The 25,702-nt window shown below is 52.3% G+C and overlaps 1 protein-coding gene across 7 annotated transcripts in view; it reads left to right on the top strand.

Annotated features, from left to right (window-relative positions):
• The first annotated feature begins 8,541 nt into the window (after nt 1–8,541).
• The window catches only part of GPATCH8 (G-patch domain containing 8), a 59,723-nt gene continuing 42,562 nt past the window's right edge, over nt 8,542–25,702 (top strand). For 2 of the 7 annotated variants that reach the window (XM_063354767.1, XM_063354770.1), the window contains exons 1-3: nt 8,605–8,670; nt 24,473–24,547; nt 25,588–25,622. Coding sequence is in view for 1 of the 7 variants with exons in the window: in XM_063354765.1 (XP_063210835.1) it covers nt 8,626–8,670; nt 24,473–24,547 (120 nt within the window). In the remaining 6 variants the exon portion in view is untranslated. Of the gene's footprint in view, nt 8,671–24,472; nt 24,548–25,587; nt 25,623–25,702 lie in introns of those variants that run through there. The other 5 variants (XM_063354766.1, XM_063354769.1, XM_063354765.1 and 2 more) reach the window with 4 other exon arrangements.

The following is a 25,702-nucleotide window of genomic DNA, read 5'->3' as shown; positions in this document are numbered from 1 at the left end:
GCCAGGGGGCCAGGACACACTGGGGAGGGACTGGGACACACCAGGGGGATCTGGGACACGACAAGGGGACATGGAGGTGGGGGACTAGGACATGCCAGGGGTGGGCAGGACACACTGGGGGGATCCAGGACATGCTGGGGGGGACTGGGACACACTGGGGGGATCTAGGACGTGCTGGGGGGGGTGGCTGGGACACATCGGGGGGATCTGGGACATGGCGGGGGGGACTGGGACACACTGAGAAGTGACTGGGACATACTGAGGGAGGACCGGGATATGCCGGGGGTGACTGGGACACACTGCGGGGGGACTGGGATATGCCAGTGGACACTGAGACATGCCAGAGGGACACTGGGAACAGCCGGGGGGGACGACTGGGACACAGCAGGGGGTACTAGGACACACCGGAGACCCTCATCAGGGAAAGAAACTGCGGGCAATCACCCCAAATTTTGGCAGTGGGATGAGGCAGGGGGGGAAACTGCCCTCCCCAAAGCAGCATCGCAAGGAAGGGACAGACTGGGGGGGCAGCCCAGTGCCCCCATCCCACTCCTTTCTGGTGGCGGGTGTGTGTGTGAGGGGTTTTCTGCCGGCTGCCTCCTTCCCCTGCGCCGTCCTCCCTCCCTTTCTCTGCCTTTCCTGTAACTTAAGCTTTTGTTGTGAGCAGGAGCAGCCCGGGCTGCCGTGAAAAGAGGGCCCCACCGCCTTTCAGAGCGTAATTGAAACCATTGCGCGGCTCCTGGCCGAGGGGGAAGGGCAGGGGGGGCTCCAGAAATCAAAGCTGAGGGGGGGGGACGACACACGCACACACACACACACCCACCCACCCACCCCATGCACACCCGCTCCCGGTCCCCCCCTCCCCGGGCCAGTTGGCAGCGGGGCGGTTGGCGGGATGCTGGGGGCTCCCTGGCTCTTGCCAAGGGGTCAGGGATAGAAGGTCTCCAATGGCCTCCGAGGAAGCCGGGACGAGGGTCCCATGGGGTGAATTGGGGTGGGGTGGGTGCCACCATCCAGGCGGCCACCTGTACCCCCGGTGGGGGCACCCAGGGGTGCTGCCTTTGGGGAGTGCACTGAGCCTGCGGCCGCCATGTGCCGGGGAGGGCGGCTCGGCACGGCCAGCGCTTGGCGGCCGCCCAGCGAGTCCCCAGCCGGGGCGGTGCTGGCCAAGGGCCTGGCTGGGCGCTGGGCTGCGGGGGACGGGGCTCAGGCCGGATCCCGGCCAGCGGCCACCTCCCGGCCCCTTCCCAGCTCCCCAGTTCCTGGCTCCTCCAGCCGTGGCTCCCCTTGGGTGCAGGGTCTGGTTTGTGTCACTCCCCCAGTGGCCCCCGCCTTGGTGGCCTTCGCCCCGGCCCCGCCAGCTGGGGATGGGGACAGAGGGGGTGCGGGGGTGTCAGTGCAGCCATGTGGATCTTGGCTTTCTAAAAGTTTTGGATTTTGTCTTCTTTCCAGGTGTGGGGGGGATGTCACTTCCAGAGGGGGTGGCAGGTGCTGGGGCTGTCCCCGTGCTCCCCGTCCTCCTGGGTGCTGCGGGGTGCTGGTGGCTCAGGACCTTGGGCATCAGGGACACACAGGGATGTGTCCCACCCGGAGTGGGTGCAGAGCCCTCCTGGGGGGCTGCCAGCCCCAGACCTGGTGTCACGGGACACCCCAAGGGGGCAGCCGGCGGGGTCCCAACTGCTCAGGGGTGTCCCCTCTCAGGGACATGCAGCATGGCTGGGGAATCCCTTTGATCCCTTTTGTCCCTGTCACTGGGCTCCCAGCCCTGTCCCCAGGCGATGCCAGGGGTGGGCTGGGGGGGAGAGGGTCCTGCCCCCTCCCCAAAAGCTTCCCTGCAGGGGTCTGAGGCTGGTGTCCCGGGCAGAGTGGACCCTGTGAGGACAGGGACCCCTCCTGTCACCCAGCAGACGAGGGCTGGTGCTGCCAGCAGGTCAGGCTGGGCATTACTGGGAGTATGGGGCAAAGCCCAGTTCGCCCCAGGGCTTCCCCTTGCAGGCCCCCAGGAGCTGCTCAGGGTGGGGGAGGCCCAGGAGTCCCGATCCCCGCACTGCCCAGCTCTCACTTCACCCCAGTACAGCACTGGGGGATGCTGGTGGGCACTGGTGCTGCCAGTCCCCTGCCCCCAGCACCTGGTGTCCCCATGCCACCTGCCAGGGGATGGCCCATGGGTGCCACCACCTCCGGAGGGGCTGGTGGCTCCAGTGTCCCTGTTAGAGCAGGGCATGGTGCCCCCTCCCTGGGCGTCCTCCAGTGCTGTGGAGTGCCAAGGTGTTTGTGGGAGGAGGGCCAGGGATGGGGGACACAGCTGGAACCCCCCAGGTCCTGTCCTTGGACCCCAAGCAGCACCCCAAGCGGTGCCCAGCACCCCCAGCTCAGCCACAGGCAGCTCCAGTCTCTCTCCGAGCCTCCCCCCCGGGGACCGGAGCCCCAGTCATGGGCATGGAGGGGGCAAAGCAGAAATCAGGGGATGGAACATCTGTGCCAGGCGATGCCAGGCAGGACAGGGACCCCTGGGGGTCCCCCAGGAGCTCAGAGGAAGGGCCCCCCCGGCCCCTGCCCTCGGCTTTGTTTCACACTTAAGAGCCTCTAATTAAAACCAGCCACAAAAGCCCTGGCTGGCGGCAGGCTCAAGGTGCCAGTGGAGGACAGGGGTCCGTCACCAAGGGAACAGAGAGGGATGCGGGGCCCCCGGCACGGGCACCACGGGGTGCCCCCGCACCCCTCTGCATGAGCGGGCACACATGTGCGCGCACACACACACACACGCACATGCACACACATGCACACATGGCACCTGCAGGAGGGGTGAGCGCGGGGATGTGGGAGCAGGAGTGGGAGGTGACAGGGTGGGGGGTGCTGGTGTGAAAGGTCTGCTGGCACACATGTGCGCACACGTATGTTTGCACACCTGTGCCCTGCTTTGCTGCACACGCACTGTCCTGTGGGTTAGGTCAAGCAGGAACCAGTGCCTGCTGTCCTCAGGCCTGGTTTGTACTGGTCTAACGGTTTGCAATGGCTCCATGGAGTGGGAGGGGTCCATGAGCAGCGCTGGCCAGGTGGGCTGGGGGGGCGAGCTGAGCCCTGGGGTACCTGTGGGGTGAGCCATGGGGTGAGCTGAGCCCTGGGGTATCCCATGGGGTGGGCTGTGGGATGAGCTGAGCCCTGGGGTATCTGTGGGGCAAGCCACAGGCTGAGCCGAGCCCTGGGGTACCTGTGGAGTACCTGTGGGGTGAGCCAAGGCCTAGGGTACCTGTGGGGTGGGCCGTGGGGTGGGCCATGGGTTGGGCCGAGCCCTGGGGTACCTGTGGAGTGGGGCGTGGGGCAAACTGAGCCCTGGGGTACCCATGGGGCAAGCCATGGGGCAAGCCATGGGGCAAGCCAAGCCATGGGGTACCTGTGGGGTGGGCTGTGGGGTGGGCCATGGGGTGGGCCGAGCCCTGGGGTACCTGTGGGGCAAGCTGTGGGGTGCCCCAGCACTGGGGTCAGCCCTCGCTGCCAGCGTGGCTGCAGCGGGCACCCATGTGGGCACAGTGTGTTAGCCAAACCCTGGCATCCGGAGGGTCCCGGGGTGGGAGCAGAGGGCTGATGGGCAACCCCGAGAGGATGTGTGACCGCTGAGGTGAAGGTCTGACTACCCAGACATCCCGGGGGGGGGTGACATCCCGATGGCCGGTGTGTCCCCAACCTCCCCCCAGTGCCGGCAGGGGACACAACTCACCCTGCGCCGTGCTGGCAGGCCGCTGGTGGGGCGGTGTGCGGGGGGAAGCTGGCTTAAGCACACCTTGACCTTGCTGGCAGGGGAGGGATCCCTTCAGCTTGTCCGACACATCTCCTGCCAGCGCCCGGCATTGAGAGCGCCGCGAGCTCGCGCGCGGAGGAGCCGGCATGAAAAGGCAGCTTAGGCATCTCCTGCTGGGAGAGATGGATTAGGGGCTTCGGGGAGGGCCGGGGGGACAGCGAGAGGCACAGCCGCCGCGGCGCTGCCGGGGCCAGGCTTCGTGCCGGCTGGGCAAGAGAGGGTATGGCCGGGCATGGTGCCGCCGGCCACCATCTCGCAGCATCCCAGGGGGAAAAGGGGGCAGCGGGCCAGGCCCGGCGGGGCAGGATGCCGGGGGGGGTCCCCAAAACGGAGTGTGGGAAACGAGGACTGTCCCAGTTCGGAGAAGGACAGGGCACCCAGGGCTGGCAGCCCCTCTCCCCTGCACGGCCCCGGACCCTGCCGTGGGTCCCCAAGGCATCCGCCATCCGGCCCCCCAGCTGTCGCTGTCAGGGGGATGCGGTATTTTTAGAGCCACCCAGGGACCGGTAGGTCAAGCGGCGACAATTTTTGCCCCTGGAAGCAGGCGGTGCGAGGTGGGGGTGGAGGGAGGCTTTGCCAGCCCCCAGCACTTTCCCTTTTTGCTCTGATTTGGGGTTGGAAATACACCATTTGTCCCCAAGGGAAGCCCCTGGTGCTGGCAATGGGTCCCCATGGGGCAGGGGGGGTCTGGCCATCTTGGCTGTGTCCCAGGGTCCTGTGTTGGGTTGGGCTCTGCGTTGCCAAGGCAGTGTGGCCCAGACACCTGGGTACCCCCCCCACCCCGGGACTGTCCCTGGTGTCTGGGGTGGGGGTTGATGGCCCTGGTGGCCCCCATCCCTCTCCATGCCAGGAACAGCTGTGCCCCTGGCTGATTGTGGGGGGACTCTGCCAGCACCAGGCATGTGACAGGAGGTGACAGAGCTGGCTGCTATTTATACCCGGTCCTTGTCAGGGCTGGGTGTGGGGACACAGGCGAGCTCATGCCACGGGCCTGGGGTGGCCCTCAGGGTCCCCTGTGTGCCCACCTGTCCCCCAGCACCACCCAAATCCCCCCGGGGGGCAGGAGGAGGTGGGGGGAGGCTGCAGAGGGGCCATGAGGCCTGTTCCTGCCCCCATGGTGTCTCACGGCCACTCCAACTGTCCCCAGCCCACTGTGGGCCCTGAGCTGTCCCTGTGTGACACTGAGCCATCCCTGTGCCCAGAGGGGGCACAGAGCTGTGCCCGATGGGGACATCAAGCTGTCCCCATGACCAACAGAGGCACGGACTGATCCCTGTTCCCAAGGGCGGCACTGAACTGTCCCCCTGTGCAACGGTGGCATGAATTTGTGCCCAAAAAGGACACTGAGCTGTCTTGATTTCCCATGGGAGCACAGAGCTTTGCCCAGTGGGGACAGTGAGCTGTCCCTGTGCCCAGTGGGGACAGAGCTGTCCCCACACCCAGCCCCTCCAGGCTATGGGGTACCGAGGGACAGAGTGGGGAAGGTTTGTCCCCCAGGAGCCACAGGTCCCTGTTGGGCACGCGTCCCCACATGGGTTGCCCTCACTGTGGGGAGAAGCCGAGGGGGAGCCATTCCTTCTGGGCCCCCACCGGCTCCCTCCTCTGCAGCGAGCGCTGGGGGCCAGGGGGCCGCAGCCCCCGCACAAAGCTGCTTTACATGAGAAGAGGGGCCCAGGCGGCCACAGCGTCGGCCTCCGCCTCCCAGCCCCTGGCCCGCAGAAAGGGGCCTCCTTCCCTCCCTGTTCCCAGCCTGCCTCTGCTCGCACGCGCACTCACACCCGTCGGTGCACGCTGCACACATACACACTTGGGGACAGGAGTCCCCTGGCTTGGGGACACTGTTCCCCTCGAGCACCTTGGGCACAGAAGCCCGAGCCCTCCTTGGCCTGCGCCCCCAAAGCTCCCTGGCCCCAGCTACCCGCTGCCACAGTCAGGCTCCACCCACCCCTATAGTGCCGAGGGAAACTGAGGCAGGGGGTGAGGGGCCTCAGGCAGCACTGAGGAGGGCACCCAGCGCCAGGGGGGGCGCCCCTCGCGTGCCAGATCCCCCTTGGCCCACAGCCCAAGCAGGCAGGACTAAGTGGCTCCCACTCATTGGTGAGCAACCGGCTTTGTGCACCCAGAGAGGTGGGGGGGCCATGCCAAGTAGGGGCATAAGCCACCAGGACACCCAGGTCCTGCTGGGGGAGCTGCCACCCTCCCTGGGGGTGCCAGGCACCCGGGCTCCCTGCCCCGGGGTTTGTCCCACCCACCTTGAATCGGCTCCACCTCCCTGCGGGGACAGGTCTGGCTCAGATCCCCCACAGTGGGTGGGGGGCCCACGGTGTGGGTGGGGGGGTCCCACTGCCCACCTGTGTGGAGCAGGAGCTCCCTCTCGTGGGCACAGCCCCGGCGCTGAGCAGGGCCCAGGGTGCCCACCTGGGACCCATGGGTGGGGAGGCTGCAGGACATGTGTGTCCCTTCAACAGAGCCACCCACGGGGCCGCTCCACGCAGCGTGGCCAGGCTCCCCGGGCAGGGATCCCGGCTCCACCCTGCCTGCCCGGACCTGACCGGTGCTTCGGGAAGACAAGGGGGGAAAAGTCCCCTCCGAAAACGCACCGGTGACTCCTGGAAGGAGAAAGGCTGCTGCCCTCCCTGACTCTGCTTCTGAACCCTCCGCGGCGCTAAGCTCCAGGGCAGTCCTTGGGGCACAAGTAGCCGTGTGGACATCAGCAGGGAGAGAGACTACAGCCCATGGAGGAAAGGCAGACACCTGGCAGCTCCGGACGGGCAACCCCCCCTCGCCTGGGCAGGTGGGACCACAGCCCTGGTGCAGGAAGAGGTGACTGACCCCGGTCGCTGAGGTGTTTTGGGGGAGCAGAGTAAAGCACAGACAGGTACAGTATCAGCAGGACTTTCTTAGGGCAACAAGGAGCAAATCCCAGCATGTTCCTGCCCAAGAAAACTGTGGGAGCCACCCTGCAATGCAGAGGTCCCAGCTCTTGACCACAAAGTCCTCCTCAGCACACAGAGCTGACTGGCCCCCGGAGAGAGCCAGGATTAGGCGGATTTCCTGGGGGGATTTCCACAGGACTGCTGAGGTGGGCAGCGGGATGAGAGCAGCATCCATACTAGCAAGTTAGAGGCAGATGCATGAGGAAGCTTCACGCAGGAGTTCTGGCAGCGCAGCCCAGCCTGGCACACTGCAGTGATGGATCAAGTCAGCTCTGCTATGAGCTACACCACGTAGCACAGAGCACAACCACTGCTTCGGCCTCCCCTGCCTCCGACCCACAGCCCCACTGCGCAGGGCTCGCCCTCACAGGCATTCACCTCATCGACAGGTTCGGTGGCGCAAACAGAGGCACGGTCTGGTGAACATGCTTCAGACAGGCCTGTTTCAGAACTTCTCCCTCCTCACCCTGCCTGGACGAGGCAGCAGAGGGCAGCACGCAAGCAAGATCCAGGCAGCGAGGCTTCTGGTGAGAGAAAGAAAAGGAATGAATGGAGAGACAGATGGAATCCGGTTTTCCTGCTGTCGGGGACGGCAGAGAGACGGCGACACACGCCGTCATGCTCAGAGACAGCTGGTAACAGCTGCGGCGGAGGATAGAAAAGCAGGGCCTCATCTGCCGTGGCCCCTGTGCTCAAAGGCCTGTGGGCTGCTGAGAGACAGAGACCCCAGGCATTGCTTAGTGCATGCAGGCCCGCAGCGCCGCTCCTCTGCCACCACATACGGGGACCTGGCTCTGCTTGTGCAAGCCAGGCATACGCCTCCCTGCTCAGGGGTGAAGAAAGGCCTCTGCGACCTGGCTGGAGGCCTGGGGTGGGAGCAGGGCTACAGACATGGCTCTGCCTGGCCCTGGGGATTTGAGCTTCAGTGCAAGGTCGGCTCCAAGCACTGTGATCCATCTCAGGCTTTGTGCTAGGCACCACGGCCTACCTCAGGACTGGCCCCAGGCTCCATCACCCACCCCAGGGCTGGCCCCAAGCACCATCACTCGCTTCAGGGCTTACCCTGGATCCCATCACCCGCCTCAGGGCTGGCCCCAAGCACCATCACTCGCTTCAGGGCTTACCCTGGATCCCATCACCTGCCTCAGGGCTGGCCCCAGGCACCACCACGTGCCTCAGGGCTGGCCCCGGGCCCCATCACCGCCCCAGGCCTGACCCCAGGGTAGCCAGGCCAAGGCCCCTTCCCAGCGCCCCTCAGCCCCCCCCCTCCCGCCCGGGCCCCTCTGAGGGGAGTCTGCGCATGCGCGGACCTCAGCAGCTAGAGGCACCCGCGGCCCACGCCAGGGGGCGGCGGCGATCCCCTGCTCCTATTGGTTCGTACCGCCATCACTCAAGAGGCTGGGGCAGCCCCATTGGTTGGGGCCGCGAGGGCGGGAAGGCTGAAGCGGCGCTCGCGCCCGCCCCGGTGCCCCGGCTCGAGTTCCCACCGCCTGACGACTCCGCGCACGCGCACAGCTCCACGCGCGGCGGCCGGGGGGGGGGAGCGCCCTCCACGGTCGCCAGGCTGCGCGCGCAGTGCGCGGCGCATGCGCAGTGCGCGCTCCGCCCCGAACCGCAGCACGGCCCCGGGTGCGGGGGGGGGGGGCACGACCGGCCGCGGCGGGGGTTTAACGGCGCGACCGGCGGTACCTGCCGCCCTCCGGTCCCCCCCCCCCCGGCCTGCCAGCGGGCCGCCTCGGCCGGTCCCGAGCAGCGAGCCGCCGTGAGGGGCGGCCCCACGCCGGGCACGTGACCCGCGCGGCGGCGCAGGCGCGGTGCGGCGGGGGCGGGCGGCGCTGAGGGGAGGCGGCCGGAGGCGCGGGGCCGGGCCGGGCCGGGCGGCGGCGCAAAATGGCGGACAGGTTCTCCCGCTTCAACGAGGACAGGGACTTCCAGGTAACGGCCGCGCCGCAGGGGGACCGTCCCCGTCCGCTCTATCCCGGGTCCCCCGTCGCCCCCTCGGGACGGGGTGGGCTGCTCCCCCGGTGGGGCTTTGTGCGTCGGCCCGACTCTCGGTGGCGGCGGGGAGCGACACAAAGGCGGGAGCGCGGGGGGGGCCGGGGTGGGCTGTCAAGGTGACCCGCGGGAGGAAGGTGGGGGGGGCAGCGGCCCGCGGGGCCGTAACCTCGGTGGCGGGTCGGGAGCGGGCCGGGGGGGGTCTCCCCCCGCTGAGGTGACCCGAGGCAGCGGCGGTTTTGGGGGTTTTCCCGTGGTTTTTGCGGTGTGTTAGGCCGGGGGTCACCTGCCCGGGGCTGTCCCCCCTTCCTCCCAGGCCCCGGGATGCCCGCACCGAGCCCCGCAACCCCGGCGGGGCATCCCCGCCTCTCCAGTGCCCCTGTGTGCCCGTCTTTGTGGAAAACGCGTTTTCCTTCTCGTACATCCCCCTCTCCCGCCCTGAGAAAGCATTAGTATTTCGACGTAATTAACGCCACTGTTGCTGTTTTAAAGGGGATTTAAATAAACAATGGGAAAATTAGTGTTGACTCATTAAGCCTAAACAATGGCATTTTGTTTACTGACTTCAGTCCGGGAGAGTCTCGGGGTTAGAAAGGAAAAACACAAGGAGTGAGAATAAACGCGGCTCCAGAGCGGCTACTGGTGAGGTCCTTGTTTTGGGAAGCCCAGGTGGGCTTTTCCCAAGTGCTTTTCCCCCAAACTCCTGCCTCTCACTTGAAGATCTGGGAGGCTTTTTTGATAGTTGCGGAGCTTGCGTCATTCTGCTTCAGGTAGCATTAAGGTGCAGTCTTGAGAAGAGTCAGGACATCCAGTGTGTCGTTCCTTCTGGCTGCTCGAGGGGATGCGCGCTTCGTAAGGCATTATTAAACCATCTTAAAAACGCTCGAGAAAATAGGTATGAGCGTGGTTGCCTGCACCATTTGCATTACCTTATCTGTGGACTGTAGGTATGGCTTCCTAACGCAGCCCTGAACGCAGGGGCTCCTTTGCATCGTTTGTTGCCTTAAATGAAGCAATGAGTCGTAATTAGTATTGAAATGGTCTGCTTAGGTTTCGAAGTTTATGTTTCAGGAAGTGGAGCGAGCCAGATCTTGGGTTTGAAAATGTATTTCTTGTAATAGTTTGCTTTGACAGGGGAGGGGAAGAGATGGGGAACGTCAACCAAGTCGGGTGCTGCAGGATATACCCAAGAAATGGGTAAGCTTTATATAGTCGTGTATTGCACAACTGGTTCACAAGTGCGTTTTGCTCACTGTCCTTGTTCTTGGCCCTTTGTGGGGTAACCCCTTTGCAAAAAAAAAAATAATTGCAGCAGCAAAACCTGTTACTGTGTCATTGCTCTGGTCAGGCAGGGAGAATGTGTAGTGATGTCAGAGAGGAAACAGGGCTCCATTACCCGATGCCGAAATCTTAAAAGCTGCCGAGCATGCTCTGAAACTGTAACACAGTCACAACCCTGTTTTCCCTTGAGTTTAAGAATGGGCACTATTTTTAGTTAGGACTTTATCCATGCCAAATATCAGCTTTTCATTGTCCTTACCATAGACTAAAGTAAAAAATAAAAAGGTAGGGTTTGTTTTTGTACTAGGGTAACTTCTCTCTTCTTTTCTTTCTCCCTGAAAATTTGCCAGTGAGAAGGCATTTTATTTTGTGTGTTAAAGCTTCCTTTGAGGGAAAAGGGGAATCGGTCCTCTGGGAAGAACAGTTTGGAGTTGGTTAAGGCTTGCAGAGGACTGGATGCGAAACCAGTGACCTATTGAAGAGCTGATGGGAGGCAGACTGGGCCCAAGTATTTTGGCCAAGGTCGCACTGAATTGGTGGGACCTCAAGCACCTGTCCACCTATCCCTGATGGTTGGTGAGTCTGATATTTTTCTGAAGTGTATCGGTGGAGGAAGGCTTTTTGAACCTTATTATCCCTTCTTCTTCATCAAAACCGCTTTTGGAGAGGATTTTTGACTTTTTTTTCTCTATATTTAGATGGTGGTCGCTTGAGATTATAACACTGGTGTGGAATAAAGGAAATGGCTCGCTGTGCTGAGTGTTTGCGGGTCCGCTGTGAAAGCTGCGCTGTGGCAGTTGCTAAGCCTAGGTAAAAACCCGCCTGCCGTTAGTGTGCAGCTTTTGATCGTCTCTATAAAATACTGGTCTCAAAACTACAGCAAAAATAAGACTCTGTGTTAGTGTGAAGTCACAAATTTGTATGTAGGCTCCTTTTGTAGGAGTGTTTCTGTCAGTGTTAAGAATGCCTTTTTCATGCAATTTCTAGCTGTTTTAATTCTAAGCTTCAGCAGGTGAAATTTCTGTCCTTTAACCGAGTATGACTATGAACGCGACCCCGTGTTACTGCTAGTCTGTTGAGACCCGAGTAGGCACGGCAAAAGGGAGATGGTGCTCTAAAATTACACGCCTTGAAGCAGGGATGGATGGGGCATGGCGAGGGGGAGGGAGGCTGTAGAGATCCCTCGGATTTCATTCTTGGGTGATCTGCTTGTGATCTTCTTGATGAAGTAAAAGGATGTGTTACCGTCTCGAGAGAGGAAGAGAAACAAAAGGTCACGAGTGAAATGAATGGGTCAAAGGAACCTTTTAGCTCTTTGGAAGAAAGGCAGATGCCTTGGGATTAGTGATGTGGCTAATGGAAGAGAGTCACTGGATTAAAAAAAAAGGCATTTTTGAGTTCTCTTTGTTGTTATCAGCCTTCTTTCTGGAAAGAAACTGGAAAGATTCTGGGTTTGGGAGGATTAGTTTGGCAAGAGCGGGAGGCGAGCGTTGATGTGGGCAGGGAGAGATGAGGTTAGCAACGTGGGCTTAGCAGAGGTGATATTCAGGTTTCTGAGCTGCTGATATGCTGGAGAGAAGTGGATTAAAGGTGAGACAGCTGCTGAGAGCTATTCTTTCCTCCCCTGTGCCCGACTAAAGGAAGCTCAGTGCGATCGGGGAAGGCAGGAATGGAAACGTACAGCACTGGAAGGAAATGGGTTCAGGAAGGAAAGGACCTAAATGGGCCAAGAAGGTACGATGGTGTGAAGTGCATGAAAAGATGATGAGGGGAGAGGGATTGGTGAGCAAAGGGATCAACGGAGGATTGGAGAAATAAGAGGGAGTGGGGTCCTTTCCATAACTGCAGCCAGAGCGATGTGATGGGTATAAAGAAAGCTGCAGAGGGAATGAAGAGGCGATCAGGGGGTTATAAGTAACCTTGTGGAAAAGAGTAGCTAGTATAAGGATAAGAAGGTCAGACATCCTTAAGGGTAAAAGTAGTGGTATGGACGGGGAGGAGAAAGTTTATGTGCTCGGAAGTTATTCCCAATCATCTCTGTAGTAGGGTGGAAGGAACCTCAAAGCTAAGGATGGTTGAAAATTGAAATTGCCAAAGGAGCGGGAAATGGCATTGGAGGATATTGCTGCAATGAGGTGATTAAGCAGCTTTTGGTTTTTCTGTTTTTTATAGGATTGTCTTGCTCTTGCTGTGCTGTATAGTTTTAGAAGCTGCACAAAAGGCATAGACCCTCTTATCTTTCTGCTGTATGCTTCCAAACCTTAGAAAAAATCAAGGGAAAGCCCCGATTTTGACTGTATTTTGCAGGTGCTGAACTTGAGGGCAGCTCCAGTGAAAGGCATTTAGCTTTGCTCTGCCCAGTAATACTGATCCCTCCTTGACCAGGGCAGCCAGCAGTTTGTTCGGGAGACTTTATGCAGTGAAATGAATTACGGAAGGAGGAGGGGTATTACTGACCTTCCTTCTCTCTCTTTCCTCTCTCTAGGCTGTGAAATGGTAAATTAAGTCTGCTGGATGGCTTACCCAAATAAATCCCAACCTTTTTCCCTTTTCCATTACAGGAAGGGTTATTTTTGAGTGGGCCGCTGACAAGCTTAGTCCTTTGGTTAAAAGATCGAACTACTTATCTGTCACAGGGATGTCTGTCACTTGTCTGCCTCTGCCGTCTCCTTGATTGACTGGTTTCCCCACGGCAGAGACAAACTTGTGAACCATTGTAACTTCAAGTAATTATGAAAGAAAGCTGTTGACTATGCTAACGGAGTATTTTAAAAGCATTACTGAAAGCAGTGTGAATAAATGTGACTGCTGCAATAAGTAAATATATTTTTAGTGTTATTTTTGCGTAATTACAATATTTTTTTCTTTAGATTAACTATACTGAGCTCAAAGACTGAATGCTCTGGATGTCTCCATATTGCTGAAATCCAGCGGAGCTCCCAGTTACTCGCAGATGTTGAGAAAATGTTTTGTTGCTATATCTTTCTCCTTTTCATTGTTGAAGCAGAAATATTACGAGCCATATGTGTATATGTGTACAATAATTTCCTCTTCCTACGTACATTGCACTTACTTGCATCATTAGCCAGACGGAACACAAACTGTTCTGTCTCTTGTTTTTTTAGTTTGTTGTATAGTCTGTATGATAGAACAACACTTCCACCAAGCAGAAATGCCTGTTTTTCTAAACTGGGTTGAAATATGGCCAGTCTGAACCTCAGTTCTGGTACTCTTGCTTATGCCAAGAAGGTAGACAGGGGTTTCCGTGCCCTACCCCCCAAAGGATTCAAAGAGCTAACCGAGCACATCGCTGTTACTGGCTGGTTTGTGCTTGTAGTGCTGCCGCTTCCAGCAAGTTGAGCTGAACGCTGATGGCATGGGGATTTTATGCTTTTTAATTGGCAGAATGTCAGGGATAAGTTTTGTTCCCAAGCAGCTTAGGCAGTCCGGCTTACCGGACATCTGGGCCGACAGCGTGGAGTTTTAAAATCTGTCCTTTTAATGAGTGTGTGTTGTCAGTGGCTTCAACTTCAGTTCATTTCTAGGTGCTGCCTAAGGCAAACGTATTTGATTTTTATATCCTTCAGCAGGCGATGACTGCTCATGGGTTATATGGCAAAGTAGGTTGATGTTTTTTCTCTGTGCTGCAAGGAAATAAATAGGGTCATTTTCTATTGCCTACTTTTACTAATTGTGAGAAGAAAAACTTAATGTGAGGGAACGAGGGAAAGAATAGGATTGGAGTCGCTGCAAAATACATTATCCTGACCTTCTAACTGACATGTGATCCGTGTGCCTGAATTTGCCTTTGACAAATCTAGTTGAGAGCAGTCCAGGAGGGTAGCCCCTTTCCATGGCATGTTTTCTAACTTAAGGATTAATCTTAGATGTTCTAAAATCTATTATTATTGTTTAGACAACCTCATTTATCACTAGATTAGGGTTAAGTTTCTGGTATGGGCGCAGCATAAGAAGAATACTGCTCTTGCCTCCTTGGCAAGACATGTGCTGACCTCTCAGTTGAGCGAAGCAGGAACATCAGAACTGTGACTGATTTATTATTTTTTTTTGCCTGCCTAAGTGAGCAAGGAAGGGAGGAGAAAACACATTAAAAAGTAGATCGAATGGCATTGGTTCCATTTTTAGAAGATCACAAGAGAATCTGAACTTCAGTGTGAATTTTTGGAACTCATGTGTTAAGTTAATTTTATATAGACCTCCTTTCCTCTCTTGCTTGTACCCTTTCCTACTCTGGGTTTTGTCACTCCCGTTCTCTCGTGCAGGGATGTTCTCTGTTGCTGTGGGTAATGGATAGGAAAGGAAACGCTTCATTCTACAGCCCCACAAGCCATGTCTAAGCTATCTCAGCATCTCCTGAGTCTCCACCTCTGAAACAAAACCAAACCCTCCTAACTAGTCTCCTAACACCCGCTACGTGGGGTTGTAGAGCTTTAGGAGTTCATCCGATCAAAAAGCACTATTGCAGTTCTTGGCCAACATTTCCTCGGTTAACACGGGCTTGTTTTCTGCTGTAGTTTTAAACCCATAGTCATTCTTGGTGTTTTCCACCTTCAGGCAGCTCTATGAGCAATTAATTCAGTTGAGATTTTTAGGCATTCATAGTTTTGAGGCCAGAAGTTGATATTAGGATGTCTGCTTTAAATATCCAGGTATCACTCTTTGATTTCTGTCATTTGACCCAGTTTTGAGTCCAGGAATTAGTGTTTGGCTACAGTCTCTCTTCCTCTTGACAGCTGGTGATGGTCAGCATTTTTATTTGTAGATTGTTCTGGTAGTTTGGCCACTGAAAGGTGTGTTTTCCTTTATTCTTAATTTTTCAATTTTCAGGTTTTAGCTGTTGCTTCTTATGTCCTTCTCTGCTATGCCAAAGCACGCATTAGTACAGTGTCTCTTATGTGAGGACATATATAACATTTCTGACTTAGTTCTAGCGTCTTCTGAGAGCCTTAATGGTCCCATCTCTGAATTCTCTTATTCTAGGGCATTTTGCCATGCCCTTTGCATTGTTTACTGCATCTTAAAATTTTCCACATTTGTGACTTGAAGACTTGCATAGAGGAGTCTGTTGGAGACTCTATCTATGCAATACACAGAGATAAACATCTTTTTTTACTACTTTATTCTTATTTGCTGTTCCTCTGTTACGCACCCTTGGACTGTATTTTTATCCTTTTTGCTACCGTATTGCGTGGAGAGGTTTTGACGTGGATTTCTCCCGTCTGCCGGGGTGCAGCCCTGTGCCGCAGGTGTGTTTGTACAGGGCTCTGTGAAAACAGACTCTGAGTGGGTGAGTTCAGGCCGCTCTTAGGCGGGTCAGATTCTCTGGACAAACACGCTCTCCACATGGCTGCTCAGCGTTCGTTGGGCTTCACGATCTGCAAACTGAGTCGGCATTTGCTCTATTTCCCCTCTGGTCATTGATAAAAATGTTGAATGGTACCGAGTCTCATGGAATGAGGAGTTTGAATCCAGTTAACGTGCTCCTGAGTGAGGTTTTCTGTGATGTTTTGGTTTAGAAACAATACTTTATCAAGTTACCATACTAAGAAAAAAGAGAAGGCAGACCATAGTGTTAAAGCTTGGAGGTTTGTGGTGGTAAATAAATTATACTCTAGATAATAAATGACTAGCACCCTAGCCCATCAGAGTATTTTCTCTGTCTTGTTTGAAAGTCCTTGTTAGTCATGAAGACGCAGGTGCTGGAAGCCGTGGCATGTTCTGCATCGAGGTGTGTTAAGAAATGGCTAAGAGGAAATTGGGGGAGTGAGAGCAATGCTAATACTCTCCGGCGCAGTTACTGGGAGCGTTGAAGAACTGAACAGCATCCCCTCATGTGCTGGAACAGATTTATGGCTGGCGTCGGTAGCGGCAGAAGGAATCTGAAAGACATTAAATTGTTCTTGTTTGGTGCCAAAGTATGCAAAGCACAGCAAAGCAGGGACCTGCCTCTGGCTTCCACTCCTTTTTGTACAAGCTGTTTATCTCTCAGCTGTAGAACGTGTTTTTAATTGGACAGCTCTAACAAGGTGTTTATATGCACATTTTCCTGGTTTAAAGTTCTTGACCTGTGAGTAGTCTTGCATGTATTCTGGAGGGTGTTTTTTCAGTGTTTTTTGGACTTAACAGAGCTTTGCCATCAAAATTAACTTTTAGTTTGGTAAACAAAAGGTGCCATCAACTTCTCAATGGGTAATTACAAGGTGCTGCTTTCAAAAGTTGCCAATTTAAATTCATATCCAAATCTTAAGTGATTGCTTTTGTTGTATTGACTTGAGAGGATTTTCATTTTAAGTACTCTCAAAATAATTGATGCATGTGTGTTTGCCTACAATGAGGTTTTGCTGCAGCTTTCCCAAAATGTTGCCTGTAAATATTAAGCTATTTTGGAGGGTGTGAAGATGCACGGTGTCTGTACTTACCCACTTGTATTGCTTGTTTACAGGTAGGGGACTGGGAAAGTGATTTATAACCTGGGAAAGGCTATGAGAACGCGAGCTGTTGTTGGTGAATGCTTTACCCCTGTGTTGCTAGGAAAGGATAACTGAATTTTTTGCATCTTTACAGTCACTCCAGGGAACAACGGGAAAAAGGATGATTTTCTTCTGGGAAGCATTAACAAGGGCTTTCCAGGTACCACTGCGACGTTGCTTTTGTATTGCTTCTTATAATTTAAAGGCCGTGTGGTTTCTCAAAACTAAAAATGATCCAAGAAAGCTTCCAGTGCGAGCAGGGTGGGATGGAGTCATCTTCTAGGTGCGTGTTGGACTTAAAAATGTATTTTCTTCTGGCTGTGTAATGAATATTCAAGAAACACTCCTAAGCTACGCTTTCCTGGAGTTGTTTTTCAATTCTCTGGATGGATTTCTAAACATCAACACGGTTGTCTGCATCAATTATGTTTTGGAGATCTTCCATCGTATAGAGTCATCAGGTTCTGCTTAGCTCAAAAGGGCAGCATAAATTACTGCCTGAGATCTGGAGTCGGCGTACATCGGGCAGTCTGGGTCTTGTGGAGAAATTATAAACCTGTTACGTTTTCATTGTGTGCAATAAACGGTTGGTTAGTTATGGTGAGCTGGATCTGGTTTTAACACCTTCCCTCTCCTGTCTGCGTTGGCTGAAATGTACTGGTGAGGTTTACAGATGAGGTAGGTGATAGAGCCCCACAAATAAAATAAAAGATAGTACTAGCAGACCTTGTTATGTAGAGCTTTCATATTTAATCCTTGCCCGGAGTTGGTGTCTCTTCTCCTGTCTCTGCTCCTCTGTAACCCTAGAGCTGCCCTCGGTGGCAGCTATCACCTTCAGGCGCTGTGAGGAGAGGTGGGTCAGGCGAGCTCAGGGCTGCGCAAAACTGGCCCATCTGGTCCAGAAAGATCTTTAAAAAGAGAACTAGACACGAAATGCAACACAAAATGAGATGTTGATTGTGGTTTGCTGAAATTCCTAGTCCTTGGGTCAGGCGAGACCCTGGTGCTCTGTTGGGTCCTCGCAGTGGTTGCTGTGTCTCGCTTGGCCACTGCGCTGGGGCTGGGCAGCGTTCCGGGGGCTGTCCTGGAGGCCAGCGCTTGCAAGAGTTGTGCTAGGAGCCATTCAGCCATCTCTGGGCAAAGCCGATGGACGTTAAGGTGCTTTGTCCTCCTAAAGGTCTTGTAGCTGCTCAGTCTCCTCCTTTAAAAAACAAATTTAATAGGATGTTTGCTTCTGGAATAACTGAGTTTGGTGGTTTTTTTTTTTTTCCCTTGATCTGTGACGGTGCCATACGTGTGCAGGCATCCAGGGTTTCGGAGAGGTGGTGTTTGCTCACTGGTATTCAGATGCTGCTTCAGCTTCCTGGTCCCGACCGGGAAAGGTTGAGACCTTGTGTCCGTGCTGGCCTGTCCCGGGATGCCCGCAGGAGATGTCGGCTCTGTTTTCCAGCCGTGGCAGCAGAGACCAGAGGGCACTGCAAAATACTCTCTGGTTTGTAGCTAACACAGCCTGCCGTGGCTTTATCTGCACTAGAAAACGGCCTTTTTTGTGGGTTCCCATTTCTCTTTTTAGATATTCCTGGTATCTCAGCTGCTGGTTTCCAGCCTAATGCTTTCAGAGCTTTCAGGAATGGGGAGTGGGATTGGTTAAATGTTTTAAAGTGGCACTTGTAGGTAATAACCCTGGATTTTATGTCTTGACTTAATATTTTGGGGGGGTTTAAGGTTTATTGATGGATCAATAGAATATGCACAAGTGGTGCTGATTTGCTCTCGTGTTTTAAAATGTCGTTTTTTAAAGTAAATGCAATATAAATGTTAATTTTTTTTTGAGTCTTTTCCTGGTGTTCTACCAGTGTAAAACTAATTTTTGAATGCGTAAGGAGCACACTGGGCTCTTTTCAAGTGCAGTTAAGCAATCGTGATCACGCTGTGCTCTTGTCCAGAGCATTTAAGAAATAATGATGGTCAGTATAGTGAGGCTTTTCTGCAAAATTACTTTCTTTAGATTCTTATCTGCATGGTGACGGGAACACGCGTTTCTGTGCACCTTCCTAAACTGGTCCTGAAATTCAGCGTGGATGAAAATAGATTGGTTTTGCTTTGACATTTCAGCAACTGCGTTCTGGGTGTTCCCTCCCCAGTCATCACTGGGTTTAGTGCTTTTAGGCGTAGGGGGTTTACGCTGGAGTCTTTCCTTGTTTTACTCTGTTCGCCTCATTGAAGGCGTTGTCCCTGTGACTTGTGGAGCAGCATTTTCCCCAGGTATTTTCATTCTTGGCTCCTCGTATCTGACTTCTGTTGGGTTTTGTAGCTTACATCACCTTCTTTCATATTAATAATAATGTTCGTGTAACTGAGCTTTCTTGTTGAGCAGTAGCTGCAAGGGCAGCTGAATGAAGGCGTTCTGAAAGAAAACCATTGCTTTCACGTCTCCATTATACTACTCCTTTGTTGTAGTTTTCTCCAGTCTCCGCACGAGCGCCGTGTTTCAAGGTTTGGCCTTGCTACTGAAACGTAGACTGCCACATCTACGTTTCTTTTGAAATAATACATGGATAACTTCGGGCTGTTCATAAAAGAAACCTCGAATTCCCATCAGGAATGTGCACTATATGGAAGGTATTCTGCGCGCTGACATCTTAATATCCTCTGTGCTTGGACAGATTGGAAAGAGCCATCCAGTAATTAATATCCAGGGAGGTCTAGTAGCCTGGAAGCAGTTGAAGTGACTCATCATTGGTTTTGCCTCCTTGTGTTGATGATGCTGTAGGTGACTTAGAAAATGCTGTTCTCGAAAGTCAGATCTGTTTTGGGTACAGCCTTTTGGGGGGTGAGAGGGAAGAAGAGAGCCTAATGTTCTTCTGCCTTGTGGTTGTGAAGATGCTTTTAAAAGGGGGTTTCCCCCCCAGTAATATCTGTGTGTCCTTAAATGTTTTGCCTTTGCCTGCCTTCATGAAGAGGTGCTTTGTGTAGGGGGGAGAATTGATTCTGTGATACTAAACTTATTCTGGTAAAGGGGCTTAAACCAGCAAGTTAATTTCACTTGCACTGAGTCATTTATTGGCAACAATTATTGCTGCTAAAGATTTTGGGATGAAAGGGTGATTAAGTTCTTAAATTTTTTTTTTTTAATTATACTAACTGGGTCTCACTGCTACAATGTGTGGGACCTTATAGGTAAGAAAGAAACAGTGGTACTCTTTCTCCTAAGCTATTTAGCTTGAATTGTTTCAGAAAATGCAGTGACTCTGCTATGTTTAATCTTGGACAAAAAATGGCATTTATTGGGCCAGAGGTCTGAAGTATTTACCATCCAAATAAGGGAGAATAAGGGTCTAAAATCCTGCATGGAGGCAGCTTTTGTTAGTTGATTATTTTTTTTTTTTTTCAAATGCTGTATTCACAACTTGGTGGTTAAGAGTGTGAGGGCTCCAAGACGTCAGGTTTGGTGAAGAGCTTCATGCAAAGATCAAACAATGGGAAAGTGGAGGAGAGAGGAGAGGACATGTGACTGTGAGCAACCGAAACGCGTAGTTAGCCAAAGTTCAGATGATATTACACAAAAAATTACAGGATGCAAACATACTGGCTCCTGGAGATGAACGCAACAAGGAAACTAAATGGTGTGCGTGGTGTGTAATAAGGAACATTTAGATGTTGAAGGCTTGTCCTTGCTTCTCATCAGAGTAGTAAAATATATTGAATTTCAGCCTGCTTGTGGTGAAGCACCTAGCGTCGGAGCACTTGCCGTGGCACAAAGTGATAGCCATAAATGATGTTTAAGTGGAAGCCTCTCATCTTATTTGCTCTGCTATTTCAGGATGGAGGTAGCATCTGTAAGAGAGTGCTAGAAGCAGTGCAAGGCGTCGTGCTTTACAAAGCAGAAGTGAGGGAGCCTGACAGAGCCGGCTTTAAAATGGGGGGGCCGAGGATGAGAGGGAGAAGGGCACCGCGTGCAGCCCCGCAATCCTCCTCCACGGGAGTAGGTGGAAACTTTGTCATTTAGCTAGCAGGGCCAGGATCGCACTGCGTCTCTGCAGTAGTCATACCGGGAAGAAGGATTGGAAGTAGTTTTTAAATAGTGCTGGTTTTAACGCAGCTGGTTTTTTATGGCCTGGTATCCATTTTGTAGGGATTGAATTCTTTTCACTTAAAGCTTTCCTCTGAAAAGGGAAGCATCCCACAACTCTGCAGAAGACACGGATCAAACTCATAATAAAATGTGGTCTGTGCTTATGGTTCATGTTTGCCAGAAATGTAGTTTATTCTCAACAGATTCAACATTTAGGCTTTAATTAATTGTTAGATTTAAATGTTAAAGTATTTGGTCTTCCTCTGATTCATTGTCTCAAGATACAGCAAAACAGAAGTGTTATATGGATCCATTTGATGTGCCAGGCTGAGGGATTGGAAAAAGAAGGAAAACAGATGGAATTCCCCCCCAACTTGTTCCTTAGCCAGCTCCAGTGATGAGGAAGCAAAGGGACAGGCTGTGCTGCTCCAGCCCCACCGAGTCCCGGCTCCACAAGGCCTGTGATGGCCACGAGGGCAGACAAATGCTTTAACAAGCTGTTTGTTGTGGCCCTAGAAGCGAGAACCATTTTTCTTCGTGCTCATTAGGCACCGTTAGGCTGCACGCGCTCATAAATTTGACCTCGGTATGACTGTTGGATTATTATTGCCGTGCTTTTTTCCAGGGTGAGCTACTTTATGGTGGAAGGAAAATGTTTCCTTTATCATTTGCGTTAACTATTGATAAATAAAGAACGGTCTCTGTGATGAGTATTGATTTCAGTTCAGTTTGGACACTTTGTTGTTCCGATGCCTTAAATTACCCAGTCTGTAGCAGTCAGCTTCCCGGTAGCCAGGGGTTTGTCAGCATCCCGCCAGGGCTTGTTCCTATCTGCACCCAGGAGTTCAAGGTGACGCGAAACACCCTGCCTCTTTGGGAAGCTCTGGTATTTTGGCAAAAGAAGCAACCCACCCCCCCTCCCATCACCAGTAATAAAATCCCCAAAGTAGATAATAAAACTGAAAGTATATAAATATATAAAAGAAATCCCAAAATATATAAGGTGGATAATAGTGGGATCACTAGAACTTAGAGAAAATAGCTTTATTTGCCTTTTATCGTCGTCACATTTGTCTGTGAGGTGGTGAGCGTTCGGTCTTTTGCATAGTTTCTGGGAGGAGATGTTGTTTTTAAGCGCAGCGAAATGGAGTTGTAAAGCCTCAAAACAGCAAGGCGTGCTTTCAAATGGGATTTGACCCTTGCCTCTGTAAAAACAATTTTAACTGTCTTGGCAGGCAGTGCGCCGGAGGAGATGGTGAGTAGGCAGAAATATTTTGCCAGCTCCAGGTAATTTAGTTGGAATATTCTGAGCTATCTGCAGGCAGCAAATCGCATTGTGAAAATGGGCGGGGAGGAAAAATATGTCTTTTGATTTTGCTGAGAGTGTTTCAAGTGTTTGTTAACTAAATGTTACAGGGATCTCATTTTTATATGTGAAGTTTTAGTAATGTGTTTTTGCTGACATTCAACAGTGCAAATTCACGAGCAGCATGTGCGTGCTTGACTGCTTTTGTTCTCCTGGGCACTATTTTTTGGGAGGCTGGGCCGTGTCCTTTGTGCTGTCGAGGTAGGTTTTATGTTGTCTCCTCCCTGCCGGGCTCCCTGACTTCGCAGCGCACACGTGTATGCTCTGCACATCTTCCTGCTGCCCCTCTCCCAAGAATTACTAGCCTTTTTAAGCAGCTCAGCGACTGCGCGTGCACGGTAAGTCTGCCTTCAGCTTGCTTCTTGAAGGCTGTCCAAAAAAAACGGATGGGGGTGGATGGCTGCCTGCGGATTAAGCCCCAAATTTGCTGTGGAGAGGCCGTGGGAAAGAAGACTCCTAGGAGCAGAGCGTGGCCTGGGTGAATTACGGCTGTGGACGGCAGATGATGTATAGGCTGGCAGTTGGGGCACCAGCATCAAAGCGCGTTCTCTTGGCAACAGGTTTTTGTCAAGATGCTCTCTTGCAGATTTGCATCACTGGATACGAATGCTCGTTCCAGAGGATTTTTGGAGGCTGGTGCCTGGCTTGTTAAATTCCAACAGGCAGTCCTTTACAACTGCAGTTTGCTCTTTCGCATGCTGGCTTTCATTAAAATTCTTGCAGAAGGAAAAGTTGGTGTTGGTAGAAAGGAGGAGAGCGACAACATGTTTCTCTTGGCAGTGGTGCTAGGTGTTCCTGCTCAAAGTAATCGCGGAGCTGGGATGCAAATAAGAACTGCCAGGTGCTTGGCGCTCGCTGGGCAGCCAGAAGGGTTTTGGTGGCACCACGGGGCTGGGAAGGGAATTGGGGATGACAGCCGAGGTCTCGGCACCTCCTGGGGTTTCACAGGGCTGTGTCACCGAGCGGTGCCCAGGGAACGTTGGGGGGAGCCTGCTGAAACCACCCCCTTCAGTGGCTTTTGTGCTAATGTCAGCCGCAGGCATCTCTCCTCTTTGCTTATGAGTTTGCAGCTAGAAAGGCAGATTTTTTTGCTTTCCAGGCCTGTGCTGGTGACGATGGATGTTAGTGCTCCGTTGTGGACCTATTAAATGGCCAAAAATGGTTCACCATGTTTGCAATTTCAGGAATTTGAGGTTTCAGAAACCTCTGAAATGACAACAAAGACTTTTTTTTTATTTTATTCTTCCTGAAATGGCCATTCACACTGGTGCTCCAGCACCAGTGGTTATTCTGGAGGACGGAGACTGCCCTTTGCCTTCCTGCCTTGAGAGCTCTGAATGCTTAATGTCTTGGCAAAGCGTGGGAAGATTGGATTTTGCCGTAGCAGATGCCTGAGGAGGGTTGCTCAGCTCCAGTCCCTATTCCAGTGGTGGCTCTTTGTGGGTTGTACCACGTACGGTGGCACCGTTGTGTCGGGGAGGGGCTGCCCTGGTCAGAAATCAGCAATCTAGAGCTGGGTGTGATGGGCACAGTACACCGTAATAACAGCCCTGTTTCATTTCTGTCTACTTTAGTTGTTATACATGGCCAGTCTGTAAGACTTAAGTTTCATGGGGTTGCTCTGGGAGCGTAAGGAAGCCCTTGGATTTATCGTTCTTTGTAGCATTTTCTTTGCTGCGTGAGTATCTGCACGCTTTATCAGCGCACTTCCCTGCGTGTCTCTTGGTCCGTCTCTCTTTCCTCAGTCCTGGCGCTTTTGGTGTAGCAGTTTTCGGTGCTGTGCTCGCAACTGCTTTAAGCTGGTGTGCCTGGAAGAAGCAGTTCTGCACGTGCACCCCGGTGTTCCTTGTGCCCCCAGATGTGCTTGTGTGGTCAGCTGGCGCAGGGGGGCGGCTTGGGGTTCAAACTAATGGCTTTTTTTGCGTGTTTGAGGGATCGCTTGCACTAACGGTTCACTGTGCAGCTGCCTAGATTCAAGGAAAGGGCTGCTCCAGGCCACGAACGAGTGCTGTGGGCAGGGGGGAGGTTTCATTTGGTACCGCTGTGGGGCTTTGTTGACTTAAGGTGTGTGAAATTACATGTATGCCTCAAGGAATTTGGGTTTCCTGCTGCAAGGAAAGCCTTGCTGCTCTTTAAAAGAGAAAGGACAAAACCCCCCTTTGTAGTGGTGGTGGGGTCAATTCCTTCTGCTTCTTGGCCTGGGTGGTTTTAAGGCCAGCGCTCGTGCTTATGGTCAGCGTTTTCATAGCCTTTCTAAAGAAAAAACCTTCAAAGCGTTGTCAACATAAATGTCTGATATTTTGCCAACTTAGGTAGTTTATGTTTATCATCAGATTGGCTTAGTTTTTAGAATAATTTTTTTTTGCTCTTATAGCCTATATACTGAATTGAGCCTGTTATTTAATAAGTTCATTTGTTTTGCTAGCAAAACGTTGTAAAATATAACACCGTATACAAACGTGAATCTTGAAACTAGACTTTTGGTGATGCGTTCTCTGCCTTAGAGCTAACAGTTGTCTTCTTTTGCAGGGCAATCACTTTGACCAATATGAAGAAGGGCACCTGGAGATAGAGCAGGCGTCTCTAGACAAGCCCATAGAATCGGTAAGACACATACAGACTTATCAGCATCATCAACCCACCGAAAATTAGGCCGTGATCGGATGGTACTTGATGTGAATGCAGTCAAATTTGATAGGAGTGGGCATCGTTTTGTCAGTACAGGGTTAACTTTTTTGTGGTAAATTGCATGCTGAGATTAAGTGGGCCTGGGATGTAATCTTTAAGTAGTTCTCCTAAAACTATAGGTGACTTGAAACTTTAGTTAACGTGATATTTCAGAAATTGTTTAAAAGAATACATTCATTCGTAGATATTTATTTCGTTAAGTTTTTAAACTTTTGGTTGAAGAATCAGTTTAATTCCTATGCAAACCTGATGGAATAGTGTAGTAGAACGTATTTTGATCCCTTATATTTTTTTTTTTAGTGTATATTTTTGGAAAATTACTGGTGTGTTTAAAGTGTTAGAATGACACCTGGCAGTAAGGAAACACGGATGCGTTACAGTGTTAGTGTAGCAGTCCTTCCCCATGAATCTGAAACTGCGCCGTGAGTTTCTTTAAAGTATGGCTTTACTTTGAATTAGGAGTGGAGAACACAGCCGTAAGATGGGGAAAGACTACGTTTTGTTTAGTTTGACCTTTTGAAGCTTTTTGGAGCTTTTAAATTTTTCTGTTTGCAAAGCGTCTCCTGCTAGTCTTAGGCACAAGAGCGTGTTCAGCCTAAACTGGACCTAAGTTGGGCACTTAACTTTAGCTAAGTTTCATTTGCAGTTTCAGAATGAGAGCAAGAAAACTTGTAGTGCATAATCGAGGGTCACTTAGTGGTGTTCTGATTAAGACTAGATTTTTGTTAAGAAAGTACTACTTCTGAGGTATTTCTTTTCCCTATTAATAACTTAAGTTCTCTGTTAAAGTTTCTTCATGTTAGTCTGCGCTTAGAAGAAACTTAGTGTTAGCAAAAAGATCAATATATATTTTTCATTTGTGTGTAGGTTGGTGTTGTGTGTGTGTGTTTGTGTGCGTGTTAGATGTTTACAAAAAATTTACACAACTTGGGGTGTTCGACATTTTTCTTCCGCAGCAGTTGGCCCATATTAGCTAAGCAGCCATGATCTGGTTTGTATTGCACGGTCTGCCTTTTTTAATTTCTTCTCTAGGGTTTCCTTTCCCCCTTCTTATTTCTGTTCTTCTGGTCC

This window comes from Chroicocephalus ridibundus, chromosome 17 (assembly GCF_963924245.1).
Source record: "Chroicocephalus ridibundus chromosome 17, bChrRid1.1, whole genome shotgun sequence".
NCBI lineage: Eukaryota > Metazoa > Chordata > Aves > Charadriiformes > Laridae > Chroicocephalus > Chroicocephalus ridibundus.
Note: the sequence above shows the minus strand (reverse complement) of the source record. Positions and strands in the feature narration are given on the sequence as shown.